This window comes from Acanthisitta chloris, unplaced genomic scaffold (assembly GCF_000695815.1).
Source record: "Acanthisitta chloris isolate BGI_N310 unplaced genomic scaffold, ASM69581v1 scaffold37828, whole genome shotgun sequence".
Taxonomy (NCBI): Eukaryota; Metazoa; Chordata; class Aves; order Passeriformes; family Acanthisittidae; genus Acanthisitta; species Acanthisitta chloris.
In genome coordinates, this window is record NW_008687100.1 from 1 (window position 1) to 14097 (window position 14097).

The 14097-nt window shown below is 51.2% G+C and overlaps 2 protein-coding genes across 2 annotated transcripts; one reads left to right on the forward strand and one right to left on the reverse strand.

Moving 5' to 3' along the window:
- Positions 1 to 303: 303 nt before the first annotated feature.
- DNAJA3 (DnaJ (Hsp40) homolog, subfamily A, member 3) lies at positions 304 to 8426 on the forward strand (the record flags this gene model as incomplete). Its single annotated transcript, XM_009080467.1, is given in 10 exon segments — positions 304 to 387; positions 958 to 1170; positions 2454 to 2606; positions 3535 to 3589; positions 3592 to 3681; positions 4405 to 4469; positions 5220 to 5348; positions 5763 to 5878; positions 6221 to 6318; positions 8323 to 8426. Coding segments are annotated over 10 exon segments (1107 nt in total), but the record flags the coding sequence as incomplete, so codon positions are not given.
- A 2671-nt stretch (positions 8427 to 11097) lies between these two features.
- On the reverse strand, positions 11098 to 14094 carry NMRAL1 (NmrA-like family domain containing 1; the record flags this gene model as incomplete). Its single annotated transcript, XM_009080468.1, has 4 exons — positions 11098 to 11268; positions 12169 to 12359; positions 12845 to 13094; positions 13870 to 14094. Coding segments are annotated over 4 exons (837 nt in total), but the record flags the coding sequence as incomplete, so codon positions are not given.
- Positions 14095 to 14097: the final 3 nt, after the last annotated feature.

Here is a 14097-nt window from a genome sequence, read left to right on the forward strand (position 1 = left end):
GGATCCGCTGGAGACAAGGCGAATGAGCAGTGGAAAAGTTCAGGACGTGGCTGTGGGGATTTTTTCCAAAGCATGGCCTGCGTGTGCTGGCTCCTTCTGGAGTTATCTGAGATTGCTGAGAGGATCAGGAGCAGCTCCTGTAGTCCCTTATTTTGGGTTGGTAGTGGAAAATGAAGGCTTTTCGTTCCCTGCAATGTAGCTAGTGAATGCCAAGCTCTGCCTGATGTGTTTTTCCTGGCGCATGAGATATGCTGAAATAGGTAACTTCTGCCTGTCTCTAAACGCTTGGGTTTTGTTGTTCAGCTGGCAAAGAAGTACCACCCTGACACAAATAAGGATGACCCCAAGGCAAAGGAGAAGTTCTCTCAGCTGGCAGAAGCCTATGAGGTAACAGCATGATTTTATTGTGATGGAAAGGAGGAAAGATTGGAGAGTAGATGGGGGGAAACATTTCCCATATAACTGTGGCCTCTGTCCCAATGGTGCCTCCAGGAGATTACTTGGGAAGTACCTCATTTAGCTGCTTTGTGCTCTCCCAGTTTGTGCTCTTCTTTAGCAGTGAGTGACTGGCATGGATGCAGCAGTCACTGCCATGGAATTCTTACAGTCAAATACAAAACCTGTGTTTGATACAGAGAAACCTTCTCTGTGCTCCCCCATCCCCTTCTTCTGACTCCAGCACTCCTACCAGCCTTCACCTGATATGTTAATGATCAACTCCATGATCCAAGTTATTCCTGCTTGTTATAAATTGGTAAGACCTGGTCATTTCCCTGAGGAAATGAGCCAGAGACACCAGGGAAGCAGCAGCATTTCCATAACTCCTGTGGTGCCGTGATTAGCTGGGCGAGGGGCAGGAGGGGCTGAGCACGTGGGCTCCTGGGGGCAGTGCCAGGGATTCTTCTGGTCACTCTGGATCCACCCAGGCTCCTGCTGACCCTGCTGTTTGCCTGGCAGGTGCTGAGTGACGAGGTGAAGCGGAAGCAGTATGATGCCTATGGCACTGCCAGTTTCGACGCCGGCGCAACGGGCGCAGGCGCCGGGGCCGGGCGGCAGTACTGGAGCGGTGGTCCCTCCATCGACCCCGAGGAGCTCTTCAAGAAGATCTTTGGGGAGTTTTCAGGATCCCCTTTCGGCGATTTTCAGAGTGTCTTTGACCAGCCACAGGAGGTAGGAAGTGCCTTTTGTTTATTAATGTAAGGAGAAGCTCAGAAGTTGGAGAGGGACACTAGTCTTGTCACAGAGCACTCCAGGAGTGAGAGCTTCAGCGTAGAATTAAGTACTAAGCTGAGACAGGAGATTCAGATTAGATATTAGGGAAAATGTTTTCCCTGTTAGGGTGTTCAGGCACTGGGATAGGTTTACCCAGGGAGGTGGTGGAGTCACCATCCCTGGAGGTGTTTAAGAGGTGTCTGGACCTGGCACAGCAATATGTGGTTCAGGGGTTGCAGCAGTGACAGGTTCATGGTTAGACTCAATGATCTTAGAGGTCTCCTCCAGCCTGGATGATTCTGTGATTTCTAGGAATGTCAGTGTTTGAGTGCCCTGTGGCCTGGGGGAAGAGTCACATATGTTTGATAAGCTGTGCAGAAACATTCTCGCCTCCAGACAGAATGTTTTGTCTGGACTTGGGCTACTTCCTCCAGTATTTCCTGGCACGTGTCACGCTGCTGAACAGTTCCTGGCTGCAGAGGATCTCCTCTGCTGCAGGCTGAGTTACATGTGCCTGCTTTGATCTCTAATGCTAAAACCCACAAAATGCCTTGTAACTATAAACCAGGCCTTCCAGCCATAGGTTTGACTGTTTAATTAGCTTAATTTTGCAGCTTAATTGGTCTAACTTTGCAGTGGAGCCCACAATAAGACAAACTCTGTCTTGTTCATGTTGCAGCTAAAAGCTCCTTTCAGTGTTGTCAGTCCATGTGGTGCTTTCAGAAGTATTTGGTACTTCTGGTTTTACTAGAAGTGACCTTTCTGTTATGAAGAGAATTTCCTCTTTTTTTTTGTGCAGTCATCTTTGCTGATGACTTCCTTTACTGAGGAAGAGCAGCTACTGCTGTTGGGATGGAAAGCCTTCAGCCTCACCTGTTGCTGCATTCCCATGAAACAAAACCTTCAGAAACAGGGAGGGTTTCCTAAGAGCAGAGAAACACTTGACTGCTATTTTTACTTCCTTCTTTTCTATTTTTAATCTCATTGCTGCTGCACAGCTGCTCCTCAGCCTGGTGTAACCATCACTTCTGCAATGTCTGTGACCCTTTTGTACCTGTTTTGTATTTATTTGAGAGAGGTTATTGCTTCTTCAGGTGAGGCAAACCCTTCTGAGTGATTGTGCAGCCATCCATTTAATTTCCCCCTATTACCTGGATGTATTTTAAGCATTATTTGATATTTGGCCCAAATCAATCCAACACCCCATCACCCATAGATCAATATTTGTGTTTCCTGTACAGTATATCATGGAACTGACATTCACTCAAGCTGCAAAAGGTGTTAACAAGGAGATTGTGGTGAACATCCAAGACTCCTGTGAGAGATGCAATGGCAGAGGAAATGAACCTGGCACCAAAGTGCAGCACTGTCACTACTGCAATGGCACTGGCATGGTGAGTTCTTTGTAGAGCACCAGTCTGCTTTTCCTTGTTGGGGCAAGTCAGTTCATTCCATGGTGAAAAATTCTCACCAGTCATCAGCCATTCAACTCAGTAAAGCTGAGTTAAGGTCAGCTTGTTGCTAATAGGCACTAAGAAGATTTGCTTTGTGTTAAAGAAGTGCTGTGCCCAGCTGAAAGCACAAGGCTTCAGGCTGGATCCTTTGCTGTTGGACATCCCCAAAACCATATTCTTATGTAACAGCTCTGAAATTCCTTGGGCATTAAATGTGATCCTTTGACTTGAGGGGTAGAGGAAGGTGATGATAGCTTAAGGGTAATCCTGAAGTAAGAAGATGCAGATTACTAACAGCAGATAATGACCAAGCTGCAGGTTTTGAGTTTCCACACACCTAGTTGCTCATGTGCCTTAGTCTGGTGGGTGGCTCTCACACTTCAACCCACACCATAACATTCTCCTGGACACTGGCAGTAATTCATGCAAGTCCTTGGATTCCTCAGAACACAGATGTTTGTAGTATTGTCAGGAGCTTTGTTCCTTCTGGTGCACTAAAGCCTAGAGGTGGAAGGTGTTGTGCTTCCCTTTCCCTTGCCACCAGACACTTCCTCATAGGAGTAAAGGTGTTCAGTGGAAACTGGAACTTCTCCCAAGCAGCATCCTCTTTGGATTCCTGGATTACAGGAATTCAAATTCTAACTTGAGGACTGCCAAACAGATTCCTCTTTGGATTAGCAGTTTTCTGTGCCAGCCCTTGCTAAAGGATATCGGCCCTTGCTAAAGGATATCGGCCCTTGCTAAAGGATCTCTCTGTCCTGTCAGGCTGTGTGTGCAATTAAGAGAGCTCAGACGTGCTGTGCCAGTCAGTGGCCATGCTGTGTGGCAGAGTGAGTGCTCAGTACCTGTTCCCCCTGTGCCTCCCCAGGAGACAATAAACACGGGCCCGTTCGTGATGCGCTCCACGTGCCGACGCTGCGGCGGGCGGGCTCCATCATCACCACGCACTGCGTCGTGTGCCGCGGCACGGGGCAGACCAAGCAGAAGAAGACAGTGATGGTTCCTGTGCCAGCTGGTCAGTGTGTGCTGCTCTCTGTTAAATAACTGTAGTAACTTATAGCCAACAGTGTGGCTGGGCCCTGCCAGCAAGAGCAGTCAAGAGCAATGTCAGAAGTTTTGCTGCAGACAAGTTAGGAGCAAAGCAGGTCAATACACTGGCAATGGCATTGGGCTAGTGATGAGGTGAACCTTCTGGCCATGGATATGAGTGTTTGCCCTTTCTGAGATTTTGTTCTTGCATGGGTCCTCCTAGTAGGTTTTGAAAGGTGAAACTTTCCAAAGGTTTTGTTGCCGTGGGGCTTTCATTTGTCATTGATGAGCCTTGGGGAGAGCATGGGAATCTTGAAAGCTCAGAAGGGCATGCTGGCAGCCTTCCTTGCCAGAGAGGATGATATAGTGTGTGGCTGAAGACTTGCTTCTTGGAGCCCATGCTGCATGAGCAGCCTGGAATTTTCCTGCAGCTCACGGAGACTGCCATGTTCCTTAATCCAATGCATTTCCCTAAAGAATTCTGTAGGGATTGAAGCAAGAAGCCAGCTTGGGGTGTAGCAATCACCTCAGAGGTATAAACATGTGCTGACACCTCCTCTTTGGGCCACGCTCCTGTGCAGAGCCTTGTGCTGTGGGATGTGTGGGAACTGCTGTGCTGGCTGACTCTTGGGGATGGCAAGAGTTGTAGGTATCCATATCACACGTGGATTATATCCCAGGGTAACATTCCCTCCTGTGCTGCTTGCAGGTGTTGAGGATGGCCAGACAGTTCGGATGCCTGTGGGGAAGAAAGAAATTTTCATTACTTTCAGGGTATGTATCCTACGTTGGTTTATTATTTAAGTTGGTTGTTCCCTTCACAACTGCCTGGGAAGTGACTGCAGAATGGGCAGAGGAGGAGGAAGAGCGAGTGATCCCTTGGAACAGCTGAGGTAATGTGATCCACATGAACTTTTTGAGACAGCAGGAGATCTGCATTGTAACAAGGGAGGTAACATTGAATCTGCTCATGGAGAATCCAGCTGCTTCTTCCAGGACCAGGTCCTTAGGGTAGTGTGAATCAAAATACAGAGTAGGCTCTTCATGCCTTGAGTCTTTGGCTTCTTCTGTCACACACATCTCTGGCAAGGAGAAGTTCTTTTCAGTGCTCTTTTTCTGGTGCAGGAGGGTTTATTTCTCTTCCAGCTTGTGAGGCCATGACAAAGGTGCTTTCCTACTTCTTTCCTTCTGGCTTGCTCCTCTTCAGGGTACTGGACAAGGCAGTGTCTTTGTCTCCATAGAATCATACTGGCATGGATAAATTAACAGGATTAGGGGTGGGAGTTGCTGAGGTAGGAAGCAGGGATCCTGATAAACCTCTGGCTAATTATAATTATGTCAAGGTCTGTGTTTTTCTAGACGAGCAAATATTAACTCACAGTTCTTAGCTGGGCAGTGTGGGGATGGCAGAGGGTCTGACTGCAGCGTTCTAGTGCATTTTCTTCTGAGAATCTTCAGAGCAGTTTACCAGGAGAACTTGGTGGTGGTGTGCTCACTTCTCTTTGGAACTTACCTGCCTTTTAGGTTCAGAAAAGTTCTGTGTTCAGAAGAAATGGAGCAGATATCCACTCGGATCTGCCAATCTCGATAGCACAGGCTGTGCTGGGAGGCACAGCCCGATGTCAAGGCTTATACGAGACAATCAACATCACAGTGAGTACCACTGTGCTGGGCACAAATCCATGGGGCACAGCAGAGGCTTCTCTTTTGCTGCAAAGCTGGGAAAAATCTGCCAGTATTGCATTTCAGACTCCTTCAGGATTGACCCTCAGGTAGTTTGTGACCTGTCTGGTCATAGCTCCTTTCCTTGCTGTGCAGGGACAGGAAAAGGAAGGGATTGCTGGACAAATCCCCTCTGAGGGCTACAGACTATGCCATGTTCTTTACTCATCCCTTCAAAAGCTTTTCCATCTTTACTGACTTTGGAATGTTTCCTGATGCATGAGCATAGCAGAGCCCTCCCATCCTACTTTGAAGCTTGCTGGGGGCATAGTACACTTGTACAGATGTGTAGTTACTATATAAGTGGTTAAACTAGAGTGATAAACGTGACATCTGTGTTCCCAGATACCCCCTGGGATGCAGCCAGACCAGAGAATTCGAATGAGTGGGAAAGGCATTCCCAAGGTCAACAGTTACGGCTATGGAGACCACTACATCCACATAAAGATCAAAATTCCTCAGTAAGTAGAGCTAAAACAAGTTTCTGTGAAATCATGAACTTCTTGTAAAAGATGGTGTGCAGAATTCCTTATTCCTTACTGTTCTTGGGATTTTCACTGCAAGGAAATGAGTCCTGTCTCTCCCACTGGGAACTATTCTTTATAGATGGCTCATTTTAAGAGCACTGCAGGGATTCCCAGTGTATTCCTGGTGTTCATCTTGTACTTCCAGTACCTGGTAATACAGTACCTTCTAGTACCTGTATTTCCAGTCTTGTGGGTGCTGCTGAACAAGGTTTAGGAGATCTGTAGGTACACCTGTCCCCAAGGAGAGCTGTAACCATCCCCTGTCCTGGCCCACAGGAGGCTGACGGATCGCCAGCGAGCCTTAATGATGAGCTACGCCGAGGACGAGGCAGATGTGGACGGCACAGTGAATGGGGTCACAAACACAGCGTCAGGTGAGTGGGGCATCTCCTGCTCCTGCCTCATGCAGCTGGAGAGGGAGTGTAGTGCACTTCCTGAGGGTTCCTGAGGAGGAATGTGAGGCAGCACAGCCTGCTGAGCATAGTGTTTGGGAAATAGCATGGTAAGCTGTAGCATAAAGGGAGAAGCTTCTCCCAGGAAGCTTTATTTCAGTACTGACTGGACAATCCATGTGTGAACAGAGAGCAGGTACTGAGGTACTCCAGGGTCCTGGCAAACTGTGGTGGTGAATGTCTCCCACTCACTGCTTCTGCCTCTGTGCCAGGACTTGCCTTAGTAGCAGAGAAGGGAAAAGCAAATGTGCTCCAGGCCAGTTTTCCATGTGAGTCCATCTGCTGTGCTTCTGATTGCAGCAGGGATGCTTCTTCTGGGATGCTGATGGGGAATTTTGCTGTCAGGTGGAGCTCTGTGCATGAGGGGGAACCTGGGGTAGGAGTGTCCATTGGTGTGAGTGCTGGCTCCAGTCAGCACACAGCATCCAGCGTGGTGGAGGAGTAGAGTCAGCTTGGAGCTTTGGGAAGCTGCTGTCCCAGCCCCACGTGGAAAACAGATTCAGCAACTGTTTGAAGTTTCAGAGGTGAAGGACCTGGCAGGGCAGCAGCTAAAGGCTAAACACATGGTGGAATAGCAAGGAGCTTTGTTTTTCACTACTGGAAAACAACTTTTTCTTTGCTTATATTGGAACAATGGACTTCTTAGGATTTCTTTTTTGGCTTGAAACCAAAGGTAAGAGCCTTTCAGAGCTGAATGATCCCAGAAACCTGTGTCTGCTCTGTTACACACCAAAGCCTGAGGAATAGAAGTGCAGGATATTGGAAGGTGCCATCTGCCAAATACTTCCCAATGTTCTGTTTTAGAGTGCTTTCCTAACACAGAAGTTATGTCTTTCCCACGTTACAGTCAGCCTCGGGGGGAAGAGGAGAGAGTTCTAAGCACAAAACTGCCATTTCAGTTTTTAAGGGCATTTATATACCAAAGGGAAAAAATGTGCTGTTTTTTGTAAATAAGCAAATCTGCCAGTTTTTATCACGGTGGAGCAGCAAGGTGGGTTAAAACCAGTGCCAGTAGGTTGCAGTGCAACAGGCTGTTCTGGAGCAATGTTCCGGGCGGATGGAGGCGTGACCCGGTGGATGGAGGCGTGTTCTGCCGCAGGCCTCGGGATTTCTTACCATTGCATCAGTCCCAGCCCGGCAGTCAGCCCCGGGAGGATGGGGAGGGCTGGACTTCGTGTTCTCTGTGCACAAAGAAAGCTTGAGGAGGAGTTTGGAGTCAGAGTATTGATGGTTTTACTGTAGAAAAAAACCAGATTAGCAAAGAGGTCTCCTTTGTTCTTGCTGTAGCCACTTTTGGAGGGACAAACAGCTTCTCAGAAGGTGTTTTTACAGGACAGTTATAAGATTCTTTATCTGGATACTTGTTCTGAAATATTTGTAGCCTTTTTCATCCTATCCCGAGTTCATTTTCTCCTTGATAATGTTTGAGCATTGCTTGCAGTGACACCAGTCAGGCTCCCTTATGGTTTTGCACTGCTTTGCAAGGATACAACCTTGAAACAGTATGAGCTTGTTCCAGGGACCACCAGTCCAGCTTTTTTAACCCTGTAAAGTCCTGGCTGGCTGTGATCAAGTTCACAACTTGTTTTCAGTGGCAGGCACTCATTTCCAAGTGCCTGTTCCCAAAGCCAGTGGGTCCCTGACTTGATTGTGCAGCACGAGAATTCCCTCACCAGCTGGAGGGCTGGGGAGAGGGGAAGGGAGTGGTGTTACCTGGGCACACGTTTGGCTTTTCCACCTCTGGGATCCAGGCTCCCCAGGGCTTTCACTGCAAGTGGGCCTGTCCTGTGGCTTGCTGCAAGGTGCAGCCCTATGTGAGGATGCAGCACAACCAGCTGCCTTCACTTGGCCATTCCCTGTCTAAAATGACCCCCTGGCACTGGTGGGAGATGTCTCTGACTGCAGCCCTTTGCTGTTTGTGTCCAGGTGGCAGGGCCACGGCTAGCGCTGACGCAGGCGGGGATAGGCCTGAGGCTGAGGAGAACAAGGAGGGATTCCTTTCCAAACTTAAGAAAATGTTTACCTCCTGAAACCCCATCCGAGGTAGGAGGTCTCTTGTGTTTCACTGTTGTCTTTCCCCCACACTGAGCATTTCCTGGGAGGGAGAATCACCTTCTCACTTAGCCTCAGGCCTTCCAGCCAGGGGGGTGAAAACCCCTAGCTGTCCCCTGGGACCTGGAGCAACAAGCCAGGGATTAAACTGCCTTGTTGCTACAGCAAAAAGCAGAACAAATACTGGGTGCATGCTCGGGGAGGTGGCTGACCTCCCCTGGAGCTCTGCTCCAAGAGCTGTGCCCAGTTCTGAGCACTGAGGGTGTTTCTGTGAGCTGCTAACACTGGGACCAGGTTCTGCCATGCAGAGCCTGAGCTTGCTGGAGGCACAGGAGGGCCTAGAGCCACTGGTGTGACACACCAGGGCTGGACTTGCCTCTGCCATGGGCTTACAGTACCAAGGAGGAGTCACAGAGCCTTTGTCACAGGGCACAGCAAAGCCCCACCATGCATCAGTGCAGTGTGTAACTTGTGTGCCTTCGGTTGGTGTTGGCCTGCTGTGAGGGAGTGCTGGGACTTGGAATTGCTTATAGCAGACACAGATTCTAGGGGCTCAGCTTTGCATCTTTGTAGGCTTCAAACCTGTCTGTGCTGTGTGGCTGACAGTGTGATGGCAGGGCAGGAGGGGGAGGTGTTCCCAGAGTGGGCTGTGTGCCAATTTAGCCAGGAAATCTTAACTTTGCTCTTGCTTCAACCACAGGGAAACGTTCTGCTGGGAACTAGGAGCCAGCAGCAGATCAGCTGTGCAGTCGGGGGTGAATCTCTCTGGCAGTGGGCTCTGGAGAGCAGAGGATGTCAGTCAGCAGCACAGTGAGAATCCCAGCTGGAGAGGCCACAAACCACCGAGGCACCAACACCCATCGTGATACAAGTCCCACCCACCGTCCTAGGAACTGGCAACGAAGGAAAATGCCAGATTTGCAGGAAAGCAGCTCTGTGTAGGCTGCTCCACAGTTCTACTGCTGCTGGAAGCTTATCGGGTAAAAATTAAGGTGGAAGTATTATTTAGAATCCAAACCAGGGGAAATGTGAAGTAAACATTGTCCTTCCAGCAGAGTGGAGCAGTTTGCTGTATGGAGCCCAAGCCCACCTGTGGATCACTCGGGTGCCCTTTGGAGTGCCAGGTGTGCTTGGTGAACTCAACCACTGCTCACCTTCTCCCAGGAGACTGGGCTGGTCAGGGAGGTTTAACCCTGTCTTCACGACAGCTCTGCTGCCCTGCACAGCTCCGAGTGAGAGCTCCCTGTGAGCCTTGCAGCCATGGGCTTTCTCAGTCCTGCTGATTGCCTGCACAGAGCAGCGATGGAATCTGCACTTTGCCTCAGGTTTATCCCCCAAATAACTACAGTTACCACACAACTGCTGTTGCTTCTGAGTGGGTACAAGTTTATCACCAAACCCTTCGCCAGTTTGGGACAAAATCTTTTATTACCTTAGTGCAACACCCATAGCATAAAGGATTGGCCAAAGCATTGTTGTTTGTACATGTGTGAGAGTGCAAGTGAGGTGGATCACTCCTTCCAGGTGCAGCCAAGCTCTTGCAGTGAGTATTTCATGGTCACCATGGCCTGCTGTGTGAGTCATACCATGCAGGTACCATCAGCCCATGTACTAATTGATCAGTTCAACAGGGACATGGTGTAGTCTTGCCCTTCTTAATTCGCTGAATAAAGCACACGTTGCCTCCTGACCCAACTGTCTGTAAAGTGTTTCTGTATCATGTAAATAAGATGGACTTCATAAAGATATTTAACATGTGTTGTGCCTTGGCTGCCTTGTCTACTCTTCCACCTGTTCTGTCACCCCCTTTCCCTGCCCCACTAGGAGGAATGAAGGTCTCTGGGACAAGGAGGGGACAGGGTTGGTTGGCTTGAGCACCTCTGGGGGCTGGGATTGACTTTAAGCACAGGCAAAGCTGCCAAATCTGAGCAGTACCTTAAGCACATGAGGGTGAGGGGGAAGACACTAGTGAGTCTTAGACAGCCTTGGAAGATGGAATTTTACTTAACTCACAAGGACAGAAATTGAAATTAGCTCTAGGATCCCCCAATTAGCTCCAGGAGCCCAAGGGCCAGAGCTGTATGACTTGAGGAATCAAGTTCAGCTTTTGTCTTACATGCACAGGAGTAACCACATAGTCCCCACTTGCTGGGGTGGCACTAAGGCTCTGTCTCTCTCTGCTGGTTCACCTGCAGTGCCTAAAATTGGCTCCCCAGAGAAATCCAAGTGTTTGCTGCTTGCTTAGGAGCCTGCAGCAGCACTGGCTGTGGTACCTGCCACAAAGGCACTACTCTTGGGGCCCAAGGGTACTGTGCCTTCAGCCCACCAACTGGTATGCTCAGAGCTGCCTGGGAAAGGGGGTGATCCTGGGAAAACAAGCCACCGCCACCATAAAACACCCAGAATGACTAAAGCAACACCTCCCTGAGGACAGAGCAGAGGTAGCCCTTCCACCACTGTGCCTGCACTGTGTAGCCCTTCCTCCTGTTCTAGCTGCCTAAAGAGTCTCAGCCAAGCCCCAGGAACATGGCCCAAAGCTCTCCCCGGGGCACTGCTGGGAAGGAAGCATGGCTCAGGGCACCTCACCTCCTCGGCCAGTTCCCTCTACCTGCTGCAGAAGCTGGGGAGGAAGAGGAGGAAGGGGGAGGCTCAGAAGGAGGCCTTGTTGTCTGCCACCCACTGCTGGAAGGTGCGAGCCTTGGGGTTGAGTTTCATGGTCAGGGCCACGTTGCGGTCTGGCTTCTGGGCGTAGAAACGGAACATGTCAGCCAGCTCCTTGGCCCCTGGGAAGTCTCGCTTCTCATACTCCTCTGGTGTGATCTGACAGCAGAATAGGGAAAAAAAAGTGGTTCCAGAGGCTGCTGGGGCTTTCCCTGAGCCTGTGCAGGGAAACTGACAGGGTTCCATCAGAGTAGCCTGTCACAGCACTGCCACCGGTGAGGAGGGCACTGCTGTTGGGGCATGGAACCAGCTCTCCACAGCACCAGAGGCCTGGAGCAGCTATAAGGGAGCCCTTCCCTGCACCGGGACACAAGCTGAGTGGGTTAGAAACTTGGGGGTCCAGGGGGACTCTGGAGAGCCCAAGCAACCCAAGTTGCCACCTGCCACCCCAAGCACTGCCTTCCCTGCCTGAATCAAAGGGTGGCTCACTGGGCTTCTGCACTGCACTGAGGAGGAAAAGAGCTGCTGCTTTGTCCCTGCGGGAGCAAATCTTGCAAAGAGCATCAGAGGTGCTTCATTTGTGCTGAAATGCCCTTTGTTCTCAAAGCAGAGCCGGCACACCCCTGGTCCATTGTCTGAGCTGCCCAAGGGCATCAGCACAGCCGAAATGCAAACAGGACAAGAAGTCAGGCAGGGGCAGGGAGTGGCCAGGAGTGCTCTAACGGTGACACAGAAAAGCCCCAGGGCAAGCTGTGCACAGGGAAGGGCACGCAGCAGAGACCTGTTCTGTGGGTGCCCAGTCCTGGCTCCTCCAGAGCCCTCCCACCTTGGTTATCCCTTGGAGACAGGCACAGACCTGCCTAGGTACACCTTTGTGCTCCTCAGGCACGAGTTGTCTCAGGGACAATACCAACAGGGTGGTTTCAGTGCTGAGCTGTGCTCCAGCCCCACACAGGGCACTGGGAATAACAGTGGGGAATAACAACTGGGAATAACAGTGCTGGGCTGTACCAAAGCTGTCCCTCAAGAGCATAAGGTACACCAAGAGACAATTCCTACCTTGCTGGCTGTCACAGTCTTGCCTGTCTGCTGGGAGATGACAGTGGCATACTCGGCCTCGGTGAGCTTCCCAGTGCTGAGCCCTATCACTTGGCCGATGTACTCCCCCGGGGAATTCAGCAGGCAAAGCACAACAGGCCCGAGGTCCTCCACAGCCATTCCATCCATTGGGGTGTCCCCCATGGGCAGCTCTGTATGGAGAGATTCATTCCAGCTGGAGGGTAGCACAGGTCTGGGGAGGTACAGCTGGAGTTTTTGGCACTCGGCCTCCAAACACAGGGTGAGGAAGGGCCTAGAGCAGTGGCAAGTGTGGCAAGGCACCAGAGCAGGGCTGAGCCAAGAGACTGACAGCCAGAGCAGCACTGTGACTTGCCTGGATCTCCAGCCCCACCACCTTCACCATCCCAACTGCAGGGACTTGGGGTGTCCAGAGCCACTCTGGACAAACAGCACCACAAACAGGCCTGAAATCTCACTGATTTCCTGCAGGCCACCAAACAGGTCTGAAGGACCATAACACAGCTGCAACTGGCCGTGGCCAAGCTAGCACAGGCCTCTTTACCCCATCCGCCCACAGCCCTGGTGGTCCCTCCATGCCTCAGTGAGCCCCTGCAGGGTGGGAGCCAACAAGAACAGTCACAGGACAGTGACCTGGAGAGCAAGAGGTGCTGCTTACCCAGGACAAAGGTGTCTCCCTGTGGGGCCTTCTGCAGCTTGAAGATGGAGAGGAAGTTCTCGAAGTAGAAGGGCAGCCGGATGGTTGTGGTGGGAACACCAATCTTCTGGAAGTACTCCCCCACCACACCTTTGCCATCAAAGTGCAGCACCTTCAGCCGTCCCCCTGTCAGCTGCTCCACGTTCTCCAGGCCACTGAACACCACGTGGCGCAGGCCCAGGCGCTTCGACAGGTTGGCAAGACACTTCCCCTGGGTGAGGGGAAAAACCAGCCATGAAGAGGGGAAAGGGACACGTGGGGCTCTTATCACCCCCACACCCTTCCCTTCCCCTTTGAGATGATGAGCAGGAGGGCAAGACCCAACCCAACCCACACCAGCTGAGCACCTCAAGCTCTCAGCTGGGACCTGGGCTGAGCACACCAGCAAGTCCTCTGAGTTGCCCAGGTGGAGCTGAACATCTTCTTACACCACTCTGCTTCAGAAAGACCACACACCCTCCAGCTTTGGTGCTCACTGCTCCACCAAGCACGCAAACACCAGCCCAAAAAATGTGCCTTGCCAATGTACCTGCCCTAACGTATCTTATCTTTTGTTTGCTGCCATCCAGGTGTGGCAATCGTGCCACCCTGGGGAATCAGTCCCAAGGTAAGCACTGCTCTTGGGATCTTCGATACTGCTGGATTTTGGCCCCAAAGCTGCAAGCACAGAGAACTACAGGCAGCAACAGGCCCTGCTCAGCTCCAGAAAGGCTCTGTGGAGCCAAGGGTTCCTACTCTTGGGCAGTGCTCTCCACCACGCCAAGCCCTGTGGCATGTAACAACTCCCTGAAGGCACCAGACCCTGGAGACACACAACTATGAGGGAACAGGGGATAAGTTCTGGCTTTGAAGAACTAAGACGTGGTGTTTGTGAGGCCTCAGAGCTCTCCTGAATTGGCCACTCAAACCACCAGGGCCAGCACAACTGCTTCTAGGGCTGTCCCAGGTCATTCCACACGAGGTCCTAGCCAAAGTGTCACAGGTACCTGCTCGATTTCCTTCTCCTTGCTGCAGTGCTCCCAGAAGTTGGTGACCACGAAGGCTCCGTAGGCGCCTTCCAAAGCTCTCTCCAGCGACGCCTCATCGTCCTGGTCTGCCTTCACCACCTCAGCCCCGAGGAGCCTCAGCTCCTCCGCCGCCTTCTTCCTGGGGCTGCGCGTCACCGCGCGCACCCTGAAGGAGCCATCGCCCAGCAGGGCCCGAGCCACGCTGCC